Source organism: Saccopteryx bilineata, chromosome 1 (assembly GCF_036850765.1).
Source record: "Saccopteryx bilineata isolate mSacBil1 chromosome 1, mSacBil1_pri_phased_curated, whole genome shotgun sequence".
Classification (NCBI taxonomy): Eukaryota; Metazoa; Chordata; class Mammalia; order Chiroptera; family Emballonuridae; genus Saccopteryx; species Saccopteryx bilineata.
Window position 1 is genome coordinate 118,067,151 of NC_089490.1, and position 16,832 is coordinate 118,083,982.

At 37.8% G+C, this 16,832-nt stretch overlaps 1 protein-coding gene across 1 annotated transcript in view; it reads left to right on the forward strand.

Annotated features, from left to right (window-relative positions):
• Positions 1-16,832, forward strand: part of PIK3C2G (phosphatidylinositol-4-phosphate 3-kinase catalytic subunit type 2 gamma) — a 352,443-nt gene that overhangs the window by 60,858 nt on the left and 274,753 nt on the right. The window contains 3 exon segments of the mRNA XM_066252620.1: positions 740-862; positions 5,564-5,762; positions 7,651-7,846. Of these exon segments, the coding sequence (XP_066108717.1) occupies positions 740-862; positions 5,564-5,762; positions 7,651-7,846 (518 nt within the window).

Genomic DNA, 16,832 nt, shown 5'->3' on the forward strand with positions numbered 1-16,832 from the left:
AATCGAACAACTTTCTTTGACTTGTTTGCTTTTCTGATGTTCTTGTTTAATAAAAAATTCAAATGCTTTTTTTATTGCTTCATATTCATTTTTAAATATCCCCTGATTTTTGTGAGCAGTATATATTAAGTGATTTCAAGAAGAGTTGGTGACTACTGTAGACTTTGTCATCAGCATTTTTTTTGAAGCATCAGTTGCTTCAAGGATAGTACAATCAAATGGTTACCATATACACCATCCAACACCAAACTTCATTGTCCCAAGTTTGTTCTGAATGCAGGGAATCTGAGTTTTAATAATTGTGCCCTCCTGTACACTGCTTACAAAACAGATGCATTCTCACCCTGTTTATGGGTCTGCTGTCAGCTGCCTTGTTTTCAATGCATTTTGCAGAAACCAGACACCATCTCTCTCTCTCCATCCCTCTCTCTCCCTCTCTTTCTCCTTGTCCCTCCCTTTCTACATCTGGTCTTCCCCATTTTCTCTTTTTCCATTTTATTTCAGGTTATGTTAAACTAGAGATAGAGTTGACATAATCTTAATAGCCCTACTTTTGAGCATTCACTCAGTGCAGATTGTAGATCACACCATAGGATAACCAGTCTTAAAATCTTTTCTGTACATAGGAACAAACAACCACATTTTATTCCATTTCCTTTTCATGAAAAGAGAAGTAGTGTATATGAACTAGTGTCCCTTCAATTTCAATGAACTGAGGTATGACTCTTATCATCTACAGCAATATGTGGAAAATATTATTGAAGAAGTTAAAAATATATGCAGTGTTCTGGGGTGTGTGGAGACCAAGAATATTACAGATGCTGTAAATGAACTAAATCTAATTCTTCAGAGAAAATCAAAGGTAAATATATTTATTTATTACACAGCAATTATTTTAAACCTGAGTTCAACAATTAATTAAGGTGAGTGAAGACTTGACTAACTTCTCAATATGTGTCTGTGCATGTATATTTCAATCACTTTGGAATAATAAAATTAAAAGAAAATTTCTTACATCTTTGAAGTTTGTAACAACAATACAGCTTTCAAGTGAGACTAAAATCAATCTTACAATTTACTTAGATGAATATGATTATATAATAATATTCACAGGCTCATGTTTGTATAGACTACTAATGGCTCTCATGTGTATCAGTATATGCAAGCATAAGTGTCCATGATTGTGTGGTCAAGCACATATATAGAAAAGAGATTAGTTTTTGTGAAATTTTTTGCTAAATTTGTAGTGCACACTGCTTCAATGATCCCCCATCCTACAATGATTTATTGTTTTTTTTCTTTTTCAATTAAAAAAAATGAGTATTATATGATTTCTTTTTTAAGCTCAGATATTTGATGTAGGTGTTATTACTCTAGGAAATAAATAGAAAATCCATTCCAATGAATTCATTCAGTCTTATAATTTAAGAAGAGATTAAGCAGACAGATATTATGATTTATATTATAATGATTATGATAATAAAAATAATAAGTACTTGATAGTACGTTGCAATAATAAAATAGTTTTATGAACATATTACCCTCTTTTTGGTGCAACCCCAAGCATGCATCCAAATGACTGCTAAAATGAGAATTGAATACACTAAACATAAGAATTAGAAATGGTGGCACTGGCTGCTTGACTCAGTGGTAGAGCATCGGCCCGACATGTGGATGTCCTGGGCTCAATTCCCAATCAGGACACACAGGAGATGCACCGATATGTTGTTCCACCCCTCCCCCTCTTGTTTTTCTCTCTCTTTCTCTCTTCTACTCCCACAGCCATGGCTCTATTGGAGCAAGTTGGCTCTGGGTACTGAGGATGGCTCCATGGTGCTAAGAACACAGTTGCTGAGCAATGAACCAATGACCCAGATGGGCAGAGCATCCCCCCTAGTGGGCTTACCCAGTCCAGAATTTCACTTTATATGAAAAGATTAGTCATTATTATGAAAGAGGATTGAGTTTAGATAATCTCTGGAAAACTGTTCTAATACTAAAAAGGATGGACTTATTCTAGAACTTTCTCTATAAAAAAACAAAAACATAGATGGCTCATTATAACAGTCAGGCTTTTTTTTTTGGCCTTATAGCTTAGATTTCCTCTGTTTAAGAAGCAGTATTTATATATGACACCAAGCCTGACGAGGTGGTGGTGCAGTGGATAGGGTGTCGGATTGGGACATGGATAACCCAAGTTTGAAACCCTAAGGTCACTGGCTTGAGCACAGGCTCATCTGGTTTGAGCAAGGCTCACCAACTTGAGCTTAAGGTCACTGGCTTGAGCAAGGGGTCACTCAGTCTGCTATAGCCCCCTGGTCAAAAGGTAAAACATATATGTACCCAAAATTATAGAACCAAATATAATTTAATTTTTTCAATTTTTCATAAAAATATAATGGTAAGACAAATGCACACAAAATGTTTTTTGAGAGAAAAATGTATTGCTAAGACTCTTTTTACTAATGGAAATGATTATTCTGAGAGTGAGTATCCACACTCTCTAAACTTTCAGCCTGGCATCTTTTTTTTTTTTTTTTTTCATTTTTCTGAAGCTGGAAACAGGGAGAGACAGTCAGACAGACTCCCGCATGCGCCCGACCGGGATCCACCCGGCACACCCACCAGGGGGCGACGCTCTGCCCACCAGGGGGCGATGCTCTGCCCATCCTGGGCGTCGCCATGTTGCGACCCTCCTGGGTGTCGCCATATTGCGACCAGAGCCACTCTAGCGCCTGGGGCAGAGGCCACAGAGCCATCCCCAGCGCCCGGGCCATCTTTTGCTCCAATGGAGCCTTGGCTGCGGGAGGGGAAGAGAGAGACAGAGAGGAAGGCGCGGCGGAGGGGTGGAGAAGCAAATGGGCGCTTCTCCTATGTGCCCTGGCCGGGAATCGAACCCGGGTCCTCCGCACGCTAGGCCGACGCTCTACCGCTGAGCCAACCGGCCAGGGCGCCTGGCATCTTTTAAAAAACAGGAAAATTCAAGAGATCTATAAATATGAAACAAATATGGAAAATATCCTTATGACCATTTTAAGAAACTGTAAAATTTTCTTTAGCTAATTATATTTTGATGTAAGAATGTCAGGAAAGTAACAGATGTCTTACTTCAAAGTCACTAATTTCAAATTTAAAGTCAAGTTCTATTTGAAAGGCCAATCTATAATAACAAATACAAAAATTAGGTTCTGTGATATGGTGTTCACAGTGGCTATGAGCCTATAGAACTGAAAGCCACAGGAGAATTTTGCCTTTATAGAAGAGAGTGGATGTGTGAAAATGTGATATAAAGGAATAAGTTTGGCCTTTGGAATCAGACAGAACTGATTCTGAATTTCAACTCTGCCACTTTTTGTCTTTACGACCTTAGAGAATTAAACTCTGATCCTTAGTTTTCCTAATATGCGCTATAGATATGTTAGCATTTAATGTGTGGTGAGAGTTGTTCTTGTTTGAATAGACCAACGGTGTTTAGCTTATGAACACTTTGAGTATCTTCAAAGAAGCTGTCTGACTCACATATGCTCAACTAATACCCTTGGATTCAGTGGTGACAGTGAAATGCAAATAATGACCCCAACTTGTCCTCCATGCCCTTAATCATATTTAATAGATAGTAATATGTACAGAGGGATGTCCTTTCATGCTAAATCCCACCACTCAATTGAAGACATTCAATTTTATGTGAAGAGCTCCCACTTCACATCACAGAAAAAAATGAGATGACAGAGAATCTGGAGAAAATACCTGTGCTGGTAGAAAAATCCCTGTTCCAGACATTTATAAAACTTCATAACTTCACAGAGGAAGGGAAGCGAGTGTCAACAGTATTACTGACACACAAAGTAATAGGATGTGGAGTAAACAAGCAGGAGGTATGCCTATATGGAACAGATTTTTTTTTTCTTTCTTTCTATTAGGAATGTTGTAATAAAATCCCCTCACTTATGTTCCTCAGGGACTGAGGCTATGAGATCCCATAAAACTGCGTGGGAATGTTCCCAGAGACTTATAGTCTATGCTAAATCATCATAGATTCTAATTTAATGTATTTTAATTACATAAATATCTCATTGTTTCTTTATTTTATGAAACTATAACATTTTTCCTGAAAGTAAAATCAGGTGGGTTAAACATTATTTCTCCATATTTCATGACCAAGCCCAATATCTCGAGTCCTTCATATATTTTTGATGATGTTTGAAATGTATCCTTCCTCCAGAAAGCTAGGAAAAAAGCATGATGTGTCGGCACAGACCTCTAGAAATATCTGTTAGAAGCAAATTATAACCAACACTGTGTATTTTCCCAAAATATAAAGAGTGGAGTGTGAGCAATTATTGAAATAATTAAGAGTCCCCAAAATATAGTATATGCTGGGGCTTGAATTAAAAAGATCTCTGACCTAACTTTGTGATTTATTTTGTGTGTGTATTCATTTGCACAAGTTTGGGAATTATTAATAAGTTTGTCCTTCTGCATCAGAATATCAACAGCACAATTTGGAAACCAGGAAACAAGATGTTTCTGTCAATTTATAGGTCTCTACTGTTTGTTGTTTAAGAGAATCCCTGTTGTTTGGCCTCCAGAGTGTGATGAGGCTTGCCTTAGGACTTAATGCTGCTCAACTTTTCTATCTCATTAATTGCTACTACTGATTTCTCAGAGAATTTTAATTAGAGCTCTTTCACTGAACTTGTCGCCTTGGGCTGTTTCAACAAAGGGCACAATTTTAGAAATATAGCAAGTAAGTAAAAATTGGCCATCTAATAAATTGCATTCAAAATTATGAATAACTAAGTGAGTAACAGCATGTGTTGAACAACAACAAAGAGGGTTAGTTACAGGCAAAGCTGCTGATGGACAGGATGCAGGACAAAGTCCGTACTGAAGCTAACCTCTCTCTTGAATACCCAAAGGCCCCAGCATTAGACCACTGCAGACTACTGGAGGGAAAAGCCAGCTCTTTGTTCTCTTTTCAAAACTAGAAACCAAAAAGCAAGTCATATTTCAGAAACAACATGCAGAAAGTGCATGTATTTGAATAAACAGTAGTAAAGTGGGATTCACTCCGCAAAAGCTGGAATCACAGTAGATTTTAAGGGCATAGTTTATCATGATGTGCTTAGTGTTCTTTCAATGTATCCTCTGATGTGGGGGGTTCTGCAAGGGTGGTGCACTCTCCTCTGCAGTAGCTGTGGTAGTGATAGCGGGCTGTGGGATGGGGAACTATTCCCCTGTATGCAGTTGGGGACACAGAGCCTCCCGTGGCTGAGCCACTGGCCGTAGGTCTCAGACCCGGTGTCTGGGACCCCAACTGGAACAGGAGAGAATCACTGTCTCCGATCAAGCCGCAAGAAGAACCTGGAATCTGGAGAACTGGTGTCCAAGCTGGACCACCACAAAGCCAAGGCCATGCGTACCATTTTCTTTATCTGGCACTTCCAGTGCCACTTGGACACTTCCCTGAAAAAGGACCCCTGACTGCACTCTGACCCCTGAGTCTCCAACTTGTAAACCTGGGATTGAAGTTTAATAAAATCATCCATTCCTCCATGAATAGAGCCACAGAAACCACCAACAACATCAGCAAACACCCGGCAGGCGGCTGCAAATTCAGCACAGACCTACAGAGGGAAAGCAGTCCTGTAGAGGCCACTGTACCATCTCCCCGGAGGCTGGAGGCTGTGTGCATTGTGACCAAGAGGGGCCCAGATCCAGACTGACTTTAAGAACAACTCCCCAGGGGACAGTGAGCAGCTGTAGATGGTTAGAGATCTTCATCTGCCACGTCAGTGTCATCCACTAACTACATCATTTCCTCAGTAAACCGGTTCCCTCAAGAAGGTTGGCTCCTGCCCTCTCTCGACTTTGGCAGCATCGCCTACTTCGTGATTCAGGAGCGATCAGTATTCGCAGAGCCACGTGGTTCAGGTGCCTGACAATCTGGTGCGTTCCTCTTTCTTTGCCCTGTGCCCAGCTCCTCCGTGTGAGAGCCACTAAAACCGTTCTTGCCCTTCACCTTCCTTCCACAGGCTGCGCTGTAACTACATCTCATTTCTCCAGGACGAGGTGGCAGACAAGTAGAAACAGCTAATATAGGGCATTTTGCTACTTCTCTCTAGCCCAGGATGGAAAAGGAAAGCATTCAGATCAAATCAGGTTTATTTTGCATGGTTTTCGGCCATTCTCTTATGGACCAGGATTTGGGGGGCGGGGTGTCAAAGGAGGCCTGCTAGAGGACGGGAGGTAGCCTGACAGGTGCTGTCACCAGCAGACTGGCACTGAGAGGGTCTTTGGTCCTGATCACAGCTTGCCACAGACCTCTCTGCCTCCTTCTAGATTCTGCCAGCAGAGCCAGCCAGGCACAGGAACAAGGAGGAAGAGGAAACCAGATACTATTTCATTCATAACAGTTCACTTCATACATTCTTCTCATTTCTTAAAACCTTTTGTCACCTAAATACTTGTCAATCAAAGATTTTTTTTCATCTGGTTAAAAGATAATTTTAAGGCTTTCATATTTGAGTTTATTCTTCATTTAACTTTTAAAACACTACTATAGTTCAATATTAAAACAAAAAATAAATGCAAATAGTGAGCGTATTATAATCTTGCACTCATTCACTACTGTATATGAAATGCCAACATTGAATGCCCCATTAAGAGGTCTGACAATGAACACTAGGATGATGCCCTCATCTTCATAAGCTTCTCCAGAGTAATGGCGCTATCTTTCCTGATTTGGATCAAAGGTCACCAGTTCTACCTGGTACATTTTATCAGTCTCTTCTACTCTACTTCCTGCCTCTCTGGTAGGAATTTTTACAGCAAAGAGACTTTTATCAGGAGAAAAAAAGTCATTCTCAGGAAAGCTTACCTTATATTCCTTAATTAGGTATCCTTTTCATGTGGCCTACAATAAGTCCCATGTCTTCATTTAGCACACAATTGAAGACTGTTAGCCCCTGTGCTTAGTCTTTTATTGTTTTTAATTCTTCTTTCATGACACTTTTAAGAAAAATCAATGGACTTCCTTTAAATAACCAGTGATGAAACTCCAGTAATACTTTGTTCTGATTTTTAATAGACTTAATAAACATCATAAATATCTCATTTCAAGTTTATTGCAGATTCCAACCATCTGTTATTACCATTCTCTTTTTATAGGACCACAAGGTATATTTATATGATTAGTGTTTAGTTAATGGTAAACCCCATAGCATAACCAAATTTATGATGATTAACTTTTAGATGGAATTTGTTTGAAGACCTTACAAGCCATGTAGCAAACACGTTCTTTGTCTGTAAATTAATTCTAAATAATAATAATCTAAAACGAAAATCATTGCAAATTACAGTTGATCAGAATGGTAAATTAATAAGCCAAAATTCTGCTTTGTGATTAAAGGCTGTGCTTCAAATTTCTGCAACAAAAGACATGAAAGCTTGTTGAATATGTATACTCCTAGCAGCTAACCAAGGCTGCATATAGAGGCGCAGATGGCTAACTGGCTTTAGTTGGTGGAGGTTCATTTTAATTAAACTGTACTTAAATTTTATTATAAAATATTTCAAAGCTATAACAGATAGCTAATGATAAATATGGCTCTTTGTCGATGACCTGATTTCTATCTTTTTTCCCCCTAGGCTTAATAGAAAACGTGACAACTGAGCTATCTACATCCATTTCCCAACTAATTGATGTCTATTGTAGCAGCTTTTATGTCGACTTCCAGACTCTAAATGTGCCTGCTAGTGTTTCCTGTGTAAACTCTGGGACTTATTCCCACCTCAGCTTCACAGTGTATGCAGCACACAATATTCCAGAGACTTGGGTGCACACGTGAGTGGTGGTGACTTTTTCACAAAAGTGTTAATTACATAGCTTCTAATTTGAGTATAATTTGTCTTGTTCTTATTTGCAAAGGCAAATATTTCACAAAATTTTGAAATGTAATTAGCATAAATATATCCTTGTTCTTATAACATTTAAAAAAATATTCTTAATGCATATTCCTTTTCCCTCAAGTCTTCTCTCATTCTTCATATTAAAAATGACTGCATATTGTCAGTACAGTATTATGGAAACAGAAAATGCTCATCCTACTTTGTGACTGTCTTAATTTTCTTTTTTTAGTGTTTGACTCTAAATGACTAATGCCAATTCACAGAACAGAGAGAGAGAGAATGCATATAGGAAAATACAGGGTAATTAAAAATAGAAAAAATTTCTCTGATTCCTATAAAGTTGTAAGTGGTAAATATTTTGTGAAATTGGTACCTTGATAAAGTGGGAATTAGCCAAGAGTTATTTGTGTTACAATAGAAATGAGCCACAATTATATATGGAGCATCAACAGAATTTAGGTTGACTCTAATATATAATATTGTCTTGAATAACATAATTAGAGTAATATAATAATTTTTAAATTTCTTATGTTAAATGTCTAAGATGATACTGATTAAATCAATTAAAGTTGATAAGAGAACAGTAATTTATTAATGAGTATATTGTACCTACTATATTTGACATCTCAAAAAAAAGCTACAGAAGCAATTTTAGTAAAAACAAATAATTGTTAAATTAGACTGTATTTTTGCAACTAACTGAACGGTACACATACTTGTAGAGTCAGAAAGAAAGTCTTACCATTTTGTAGAAAAAAACTATCTATCTATCTCTTCACATTTCTTTGAAGTCTATCGGATGATGATTCTTTTAAACTTTTTATTCTTTTATGCTCTTTCTTGATATTATTATTATTATTATTTTTTTTTTTTGTACTTTTCTGAAGCTGGAACCGGGGAGAGACAGTCAGAGATAGACTCCCGCATGCACCCGACCGGGATTCACCTGGCACACTCACCAGGGGCAACGCTCTGTCCACCAGGGGGCGATGCTCTGCCCCTACGGGGCGTCGCTCTGCCGCAACCAGAGCCACTCCAGCGCCTGGGGCAGAGGCCAAGGAGCCATCCCCAGCGCCCGGGCCATCTTCGCTCCAATGGAGCCTTGGCTGCGGGAGGGGAAGAGAGAGACAGAGAGGAAGGAGGGGGTGGGGTGGAGAAGCAAATGGGCGCTTCTCCTATGTGCCCTGGCCAGGAATCGAACCCGGGTCCCCCGCACACCAGGCCGACGCTCTACCGCTGAGCCAACCAGCCAGGGCTTCTTTCTTGATATTATTTTAAAAATTTTTAAAAGAGCATATAGTATAATAAAATTGCTACTCAAATGAATACATTAATAATCTTTAAGCATTAATATATTTAATTTTTTTCTTCTCTTATTTTATTATTAATTTTCATGGGGTGACATTGATAAATCAGGGTACATATGTTCAGAGAAAACATCTCCAGATTACTTTGACATTTGATTATGTTGCATACTCATCACCAAAGTCAAATTGTCTTCTGTCACCTTCTATCTGGTTTTCTTTGTGCCCCTCCCCCCCACCAACACCCTCCCTCTCCTACTGCCTCCACCCCCAGCAGTAACCACCACACTCTTGTCCATGTTCATGAGTCTCATTTTTATATCTCACCTATGAATGGAATAACATAGTTCATAGTTTATTTTGATTTACTTATTTCACTCAGTATAATGTTATCAGGGTCCATCCATGTTGTTGTAAATGATCTGATGTCATAATTTCTTATGACTGAGTAGTATTCCATAGTATATATGTACCACATCTTCTTTATCCAGTCATCTACTGAAGGGCTTTTTGGTTGTTTCCATGTCTTGGCCACCGTGAACAATGCTGCAGTGAACATGGGGCTGCATGTTTCTTTATGTACCAGTGTTTTTGAGTTATGGGGGTATATACACAGTAAAGGGATTGCTGGGTCATATGGTAGTTCTATTCTTAATTTTTTGAAGAATCACCATACTTTCTTCCATAATGGAAGAAATGGAACTACTTTACATTCCCACCAACAGTGGATGAGGGTCCCTTTTTTTCCACAGCCTCTCTAACACCTGTTATTACCTGTCTTGTTGATAATAGCTAATCCAACAGGTTGTGAGGTGGTATCTCATTGTAGTTTTGATTTGCATTTCTCTAATAGCTAATGAAGATGAGCATCTTTTCATATATCTGTTGACCATTTGTATTTCTTCCTGGGAAAAGTGTCTGCTCATGTCCTCTTCCCATTTTTTTATTGGATTGTTTGTTTGTTGTTTAATTTTATAAGTTCTTTATATATTTTGGAAAGTAGGCCCTTATCTGAGCCTTGTTGTTTGAAAATATAATCTCCCACTCACTTGGCTGTCTGTTGGTTTTTTTGTCAGTTTTTTTTTGCTGTGCAAAAGCTTCTTAGTGATGTAGTTTCACTCACTAATCTTTGCCTTTACTTCCCTTGCGTTTGGAGTCAAATTCATAAAGTACTCCTTCTAACCAAGGTCCATGAGTTTAGTACCTATGTTTTTTTCTATGTAATTTATTGTTTCAGGTCTTATATTTAGGTCTTTGATCCATTTTGAATTAATTTTAGTACAAGGGGACAAACTGTAGTTGAGTTTCATTCTTTTGCATGTGGCTTTCCAGTTTTCCCAGAACCATTTGATGAAGAGGCTTTCTTTTCTCCATTGTGTGTTGTTGGCATCCTTTATCAAAAATTATTTGACCATATATATGTGGTTTTATTCCTGGGCTTTCTATTCTGTTCCATTGGTCTGAGTGTCTATTTTTCTGCCAGTACCATGCTGTTTTGATTATCGTGGCTCTATAATATAATTTGAAGTCAATTATTGTAATGCCCCCAGCTTCATTCTTTTTTCTTAAGATTGCTTTGGCTATTCAGGGTTGTTTATAATTCCATATAAACCTGATGATTATTTGTTCCATTTCTTTAAAAAATGACATTGGAATTTTGATGGGATGTGTTAAATTTATATATCACTTTGGGTAGTATAGTCATTTTGACTATATTTATTCTACCTATCCAGGAACAAGGAATATTTTTCCACTTTATTGTATCTTTTTCTATTTCCCTTAACAATGCTTAGTAGTTTTCATTATATAGGTCCTTTACATTCTTTGTTATGTTTATCCCTAGGTATTATATATTTTTTTGTTGTTGTTGCAATCATGAAGGAGATTGTCTTTTTTGGGTTCGTTTTCTGATTTTTCATTGCTGGCATATAGGAAGGCAATGGACTTTTGTATAGTAATTTTGTATCCTGTGACCTTACTGTATTGGTTTATTATTTCTAGTAGTATTTTTGTGGAGTCTCTGGAGTTTTTGATGTATAGGATCATATCATTTATAAAAAGTGAAACCTTTACTTCTTCTATTCCAATATGAATGCCTTTTATTTATTTTTCTTGTCTGATTGCTCTGGCTAGAACTTCCAGCACTATGTTAAGTAAGAGTGAAGAGAGTGGACAACCTTGTTTTGTTCCTGATTTTTGGGGAAAAGTACTCAGTTTTATGCCATTTAATCTGATGTATGATGTTAGCTGATGGTTTATCATAAATGGCCTTTATTATGTTGAGATATTTTCCTTCTATACCCATTTTGTTGAGTGTTTTAAACATAAAATGATGTTGTATTTTATTGAATGACTTTTCTGCATCTCTTGATAGAATCGTGTGGTTTTTGTTCTTTGTTTTGTTGATATGATGTACTACGTTAACAGTTTTTCATATGTTGAACCATCCTTGTGATTCTGGGATGAATCCCACTTGATCATGATGAATTATTTTTTCAATGTGTTATTGTATTAGATTTGCTAGTATTTTGTTTAGTACTTTATCATCTGTATTTATTAGAGATTGTTCTAATATATTGTTATGTATTTTTCTTTTACATAATGTTAGAATAATATATTGTTCTGTAGTTTTCATTTTTTGTGTTGTCCTTGCCAGCTTTCAGTATGAGGGTTATGTTGGCCTCATAAAATATGTTTGGAAGTATTGCTTCTTCTTTAATTTTTTGGAAGACTTTGAATAGAATAGGAACCCAGTCTTCTTTGAATGTTTGATAGAATTCACTAGTATAGCCGTCTGGCCCTGAACTTTTATATTTGGGGAGGTTTTTGATAGTTGTTTCTTTCTATTTCCTTCCTGCTTATGGGTCTGTTTAGGTTTTCTGCTTCATCATGATTCAGTCTAGGAAGATTGTATTGTTCTAGGAATTTATTCATTTCTTCTATATTGTTAAATTTGGTGGCATATAGTTTTTCATAATATTTTACAATATTTCTTTGTATATCTATGATATCTGTGGTGATTTCTTCTCTTTCATTTTGGATTTTGTTTATATGAGTCCTTTCTCTTTTTTCCTTAGTGAGTCTTGCCAAGGGTTTGTCAATTTTGTTGATTTTTCAAAGAACCAGATCTTTGTTTTATTAATTTTTTCTACTGTTTTTCTGTTTTCTATTTCATTTAATTCTGCTCTGATTGTTATTATTTCCTTTCTTCTGCTGCTTTTGGGTTGCCTTTGTTCTTTTTTTCTAGTTTCTTAAGGTGTGAAGTTAAGTGGTTTACTTGGGCTCTCTCTTGTTTGTTCATATAGGCCTGTAGTTATATGAACTTACCCCTTATTACTGATTTTGTTATGTCTTCTTGATTCAATGTCCCCTTTATCACTATGAAATTATTGTTTTTGTCACTGATTACCTTTGCTGTCTTATAGTCAGCATTGTTAGATATGAGTATTGCTACACCTGCTTTTTTTTGAATATTATTTTCTTAGAGTATTGTTTTCCACCCTTTCACCTGAATTTGCTTTTATCCTTGTAGCTTATATGTGTTTCTTGTAAGCAGCATACAGTTGGATTTTCTTTTTCAACCCATTCTGCTATTCTGTGTCTTTTTATTGGTGAGTTCAATACATTTACATTTAGTGTAATTATTGACACTTGAGGGTTTCCTACTGCCATATTATATATTGCTTTCTGTTAGTTTTATATCTTGTTTGATTCTTCTCTTTTGTTTTTCTATCATTTGTTTTTGTTTGGCTGTAATCTAAACTTCTTTTCTCTGTTACTTCTTTTTTCTAGTCATGTGCTTCTGTGGTGGTTTTTTCAGGGGTGGTTACCATTAAGTAATGGGAAGGGTATCAATCATGTTTATTGTAGTACATTATCTCATGAATGCTTCTGCACTCCATCCTCCTTTGCTACTGTTAATCTTCATCCTCTCCCCTTTTTTGTTTTTGTTGTCAGAGATTAAATTTGATTTTATTGTGTTCTTGATGGAGGTTTTTACTTGTGGTTTTGTTTTGTTTTGTTCTTTGTATCTGGTCAGAAAATCCCCTTTAGTATTTCCTGAAGTGGGGGTTTTCTATTGATAAATTTCCTCATCTTTTCTGTATCTTAGAATGTTTTTTTATTTCTCCTTTGTATTTGAAGAATAGCTTTGATGAGTATAGTTGTTTTTTGGCTGGAAGTTCCTCTCTTTCAGAACTTTAAATATTGGGGTCCACTCTCTTCTAGCTTGTAGAGTTTCTGCTGAGAAATCTGTTGATAATCTAATGGGCCTTCCTTTATATGTCACATTCTTCTTTTCCCTGGCTGCCTTGAGAATTTTTTCTCTGTCATTGGTTTGTTCCAATTTTATTATGATGTGCCTTGGAGTAGGTTTGTTAAGGTTAAGATAATTTGGTGTTCTGTTTGCTTCTTGAATTCGAGGCTTTAGTTCTTTCCACAGGCTTGGGAAGTTCTTGTCTATTATTTGTTTGAATATGTTCTCCATTCTATATATTTTCTCTCTTCTCCTTCTGATATACCTATTATTCTTATGTTTCTCTTTTTGATGGAGTCAGACAATTCCTGTAGGACCTTCTCTCTGTAGTACCTCTAATTGCCTGTCTTCTATGTCACTAATCTCTCCTCAATCTGGCCTGTTCTATTGGCTAAGCTTGTTATCTCATTTTTCAGTTCATGAATTGTGTTTTTCATCTCTGTTTGATTCGTTTTCATAGTTTCAATTTCCTTGGTGATGTATTCTTTCTGTTCATTGAATTGTTTTTTGAGCTCCCTAAATTGCCTTTCTGTGCTTTCTTGTATATCCCTGTGTATTTTTAGGATTTCTATTTTAAATTCTCTGTCATTTAACTCCAAGGTTTCCAAAGCTATTGAAATTTTTTTCTATAGGTTTTTCCTCATCTATTTGTGCTACACCTCTGTCTTTTGTATGCATGATATTTTATTTCTTTTTCCTTAATGGCATTTGAGGGTGGTTTTTAAAATAACACTAATAAGAATTTAGAAAGAATAAAATTAAAATTAAAATTAAAAAAAAATTTTTTTTGAGAAAATACAATGAAAATCTGAAAATTATATTGTGCTAAATGGAACAAAAAGTACATATAATGAAGGGTCTGTGTTGGAAAAAAGTGTCAAAGAGGCAAAAAATGAGATAAGGATCCACAAAATGCTACTAAGAAAAATTTGTATCAAGAATAAAATAACTTGTTTGTAAATGATGAACGAATGAAAGCTATAGTGAAAGAGAAAAAAAGAAAAAAATACATTGAAAAATAAAAATTCTATTGCATTAAGTGGAACAAAAACTACATAGAATGGAGAGCTGGAGTTGGGGGGAATGCTAATGAGGTAAAAAAAAACATAGTACAAAGCACACAAAATGCCACAAAGAAAAAGTTTGAATCCAAAATAAAATAATTTTTTTGTGAGTGAGGATCAAATGGGAGAAAAAGTGAAGGAGAAAAGAAGAAACCAAAAGAGAGGGAGGGGGAAAAAAAGAGTTAAGGTTTTTTGGAATGTAACCCTAGTAGAGAGAAAAATAAAGAATGGAAAATGTAACACCTATGGGTAATGAACTTCCAAATGAAAAGAAAAGAATAAACCAAAAAGAGGATAAAATGACCAAGGTGGAAGAAAAAAAAAAGATAAAAAACTGAAAGAGAAAAAAAATGGAAAAAGTTATAAAAATTGTGGATTTTTCCTGTTTTTGAGAGGTTATCTTTTTCCTTTTTCTTCTTTCTCTCTCTTTTTTGCCAGTGGCACTGTACCCCAGGTTCTGCCCCTGTGGTACTCTTAGGTAGATGTGTTGCTATGTTGCTGAGATGAACTAGGCCTCAGTCCCATTGGTAGGCAGGGCTTGTTAGCATTTGCAGGCTCCAATAATGAGAGAGTCTGTTTTCCCAGAGCTTCTTCCCAAATCTCTCCTTCCTGAACGAGCAGCCTGGTGACCCAGCTGTGACATTGCCCCAGCCACTGCCTGGAGAACAAGAGGCTCTAAGAGCTGCCAAATCCCCCCTCCATCCCCACTCAACGCAGGGTTCTGGGTAAGGCTTTGCCCACCAGAGCCACCAGTGTAATCAGGCAGGGCTGGGAGCCGATTGCTTTTCAGGTGTCTTTCTATGAGCCTCCAGGCATGTCTATTATGCCTCGGCACTCTGCACGACCACTCTCCCCAGGTTTTTTGTACTTTGAAACCTGTATCAGCTGGCAAGAAAATGCCCCAGTCACTGCCTGCAGAACAGGAGGTCTTAAAAGCTGCCAACACCCTCCCCCAGGTCCTTTTAAAGCACAGCCGTGGATATGAAAGCTCTGTCGACCAGAGCCACCAGCTTAAGCAGGCAGGGGGGCGAGCTGAATTCTGGTCAGGCTCCTTTCTAACGTTCCCCGGGTATGTCTAGTTAAATTTGCCTTAGCACTCCATGAGTCTGCTCTCCACGGGCTTCTCCCTTGTTAGGAAGCCTACAGCCCAGCCTGCCCAACTTCTGCAGTGTTCTCTGAGGTCTGCTCTGTAGAAATGTGTTTGTTAACCTGTATTGGCTGGCAAGAAGTTGCCCTAGCCACTGTTTGCAGAGCAAGAGGCCCTAAAAACTATCAAGTCTCTCCTTCAGGTTCTCTTAAATTGCAGACGTGGGAAAAAAGACCTTGTCATCCAGAGCTGCTGCCAGCATAAGCCAGCTGGGCAGTGAGCAGACTGTGGGTTAGGCTCCTTTCAGAGATTCAATCCGCGGATCTGCTCTCCAGAGACTGTCTGCAAACTGCGTGTGCACCCTTCCCCCCAGCACTTCCGTATTTTTCTTCCCCAGGAATGTGCTTTGTTAGTCTGTGTGGCAGACAGAGGTGCCCCACCTGGAGAGGTCGGGGTGTAGGGAAGCCAGCTTTCATGTGCTCCCCGTGCGCTGTTGTTTGGGCAGCAGGGACCACACAGAAGGCCACTACTGACAGTCATCGACCCAGCCCTTCTGTCCGGAGATCTCCGAGGCCCACACCCAGGGCTCCAGGATAAACAGCTCCTACACCGCCCTCACTCCCCTAACAGGAGACCAGGAGTAAACAAAGTCCACTCCTCAGGCAAGCCACTCGTCCACCTCTGCCGAGGCCTGTCGCCAGTGTTAGCTCCGCATGGGCCGAGCCGTGGGATCATTGTCTCCTGGGCCCAAATGTCTCTGCTCCAGCCAGCCCACCATCTCCACCCTAGCCCCTCTTCCTCTCAGTTCCAAATGAAAGCAGATCTTTCTCAAGTCAGTGAAGGAAGCGGAATACTCCATTCTCCATCCTATTTCCCAATTATACCTTTGTTTAGTGTATGTGTATTTCAGATGCTCCTGGGGTTGTTTTTCTGTCTCTAGTTGTTGGATTTGTTGAAATTTCAGGGAGTGGTTGAGAAATGGCACCCCTGCACAGTGCCATTTCTCTGACATCACTCAATATATTTTAATTCACATGGAAAAACTATATGGTCAGATAAATACAGATAAAGAAAGCTATATACATAGAGTATGGTAGTTTCATTTTTTTCTGTTGTTTTTCTATTCTGTTTCATTGATTTCTGCTAAAAATCTTTATTATTTTCTTCCTCTTACTAATTTTGGGCTTAGTTTTTTTCTTTTTTTCCTGGTT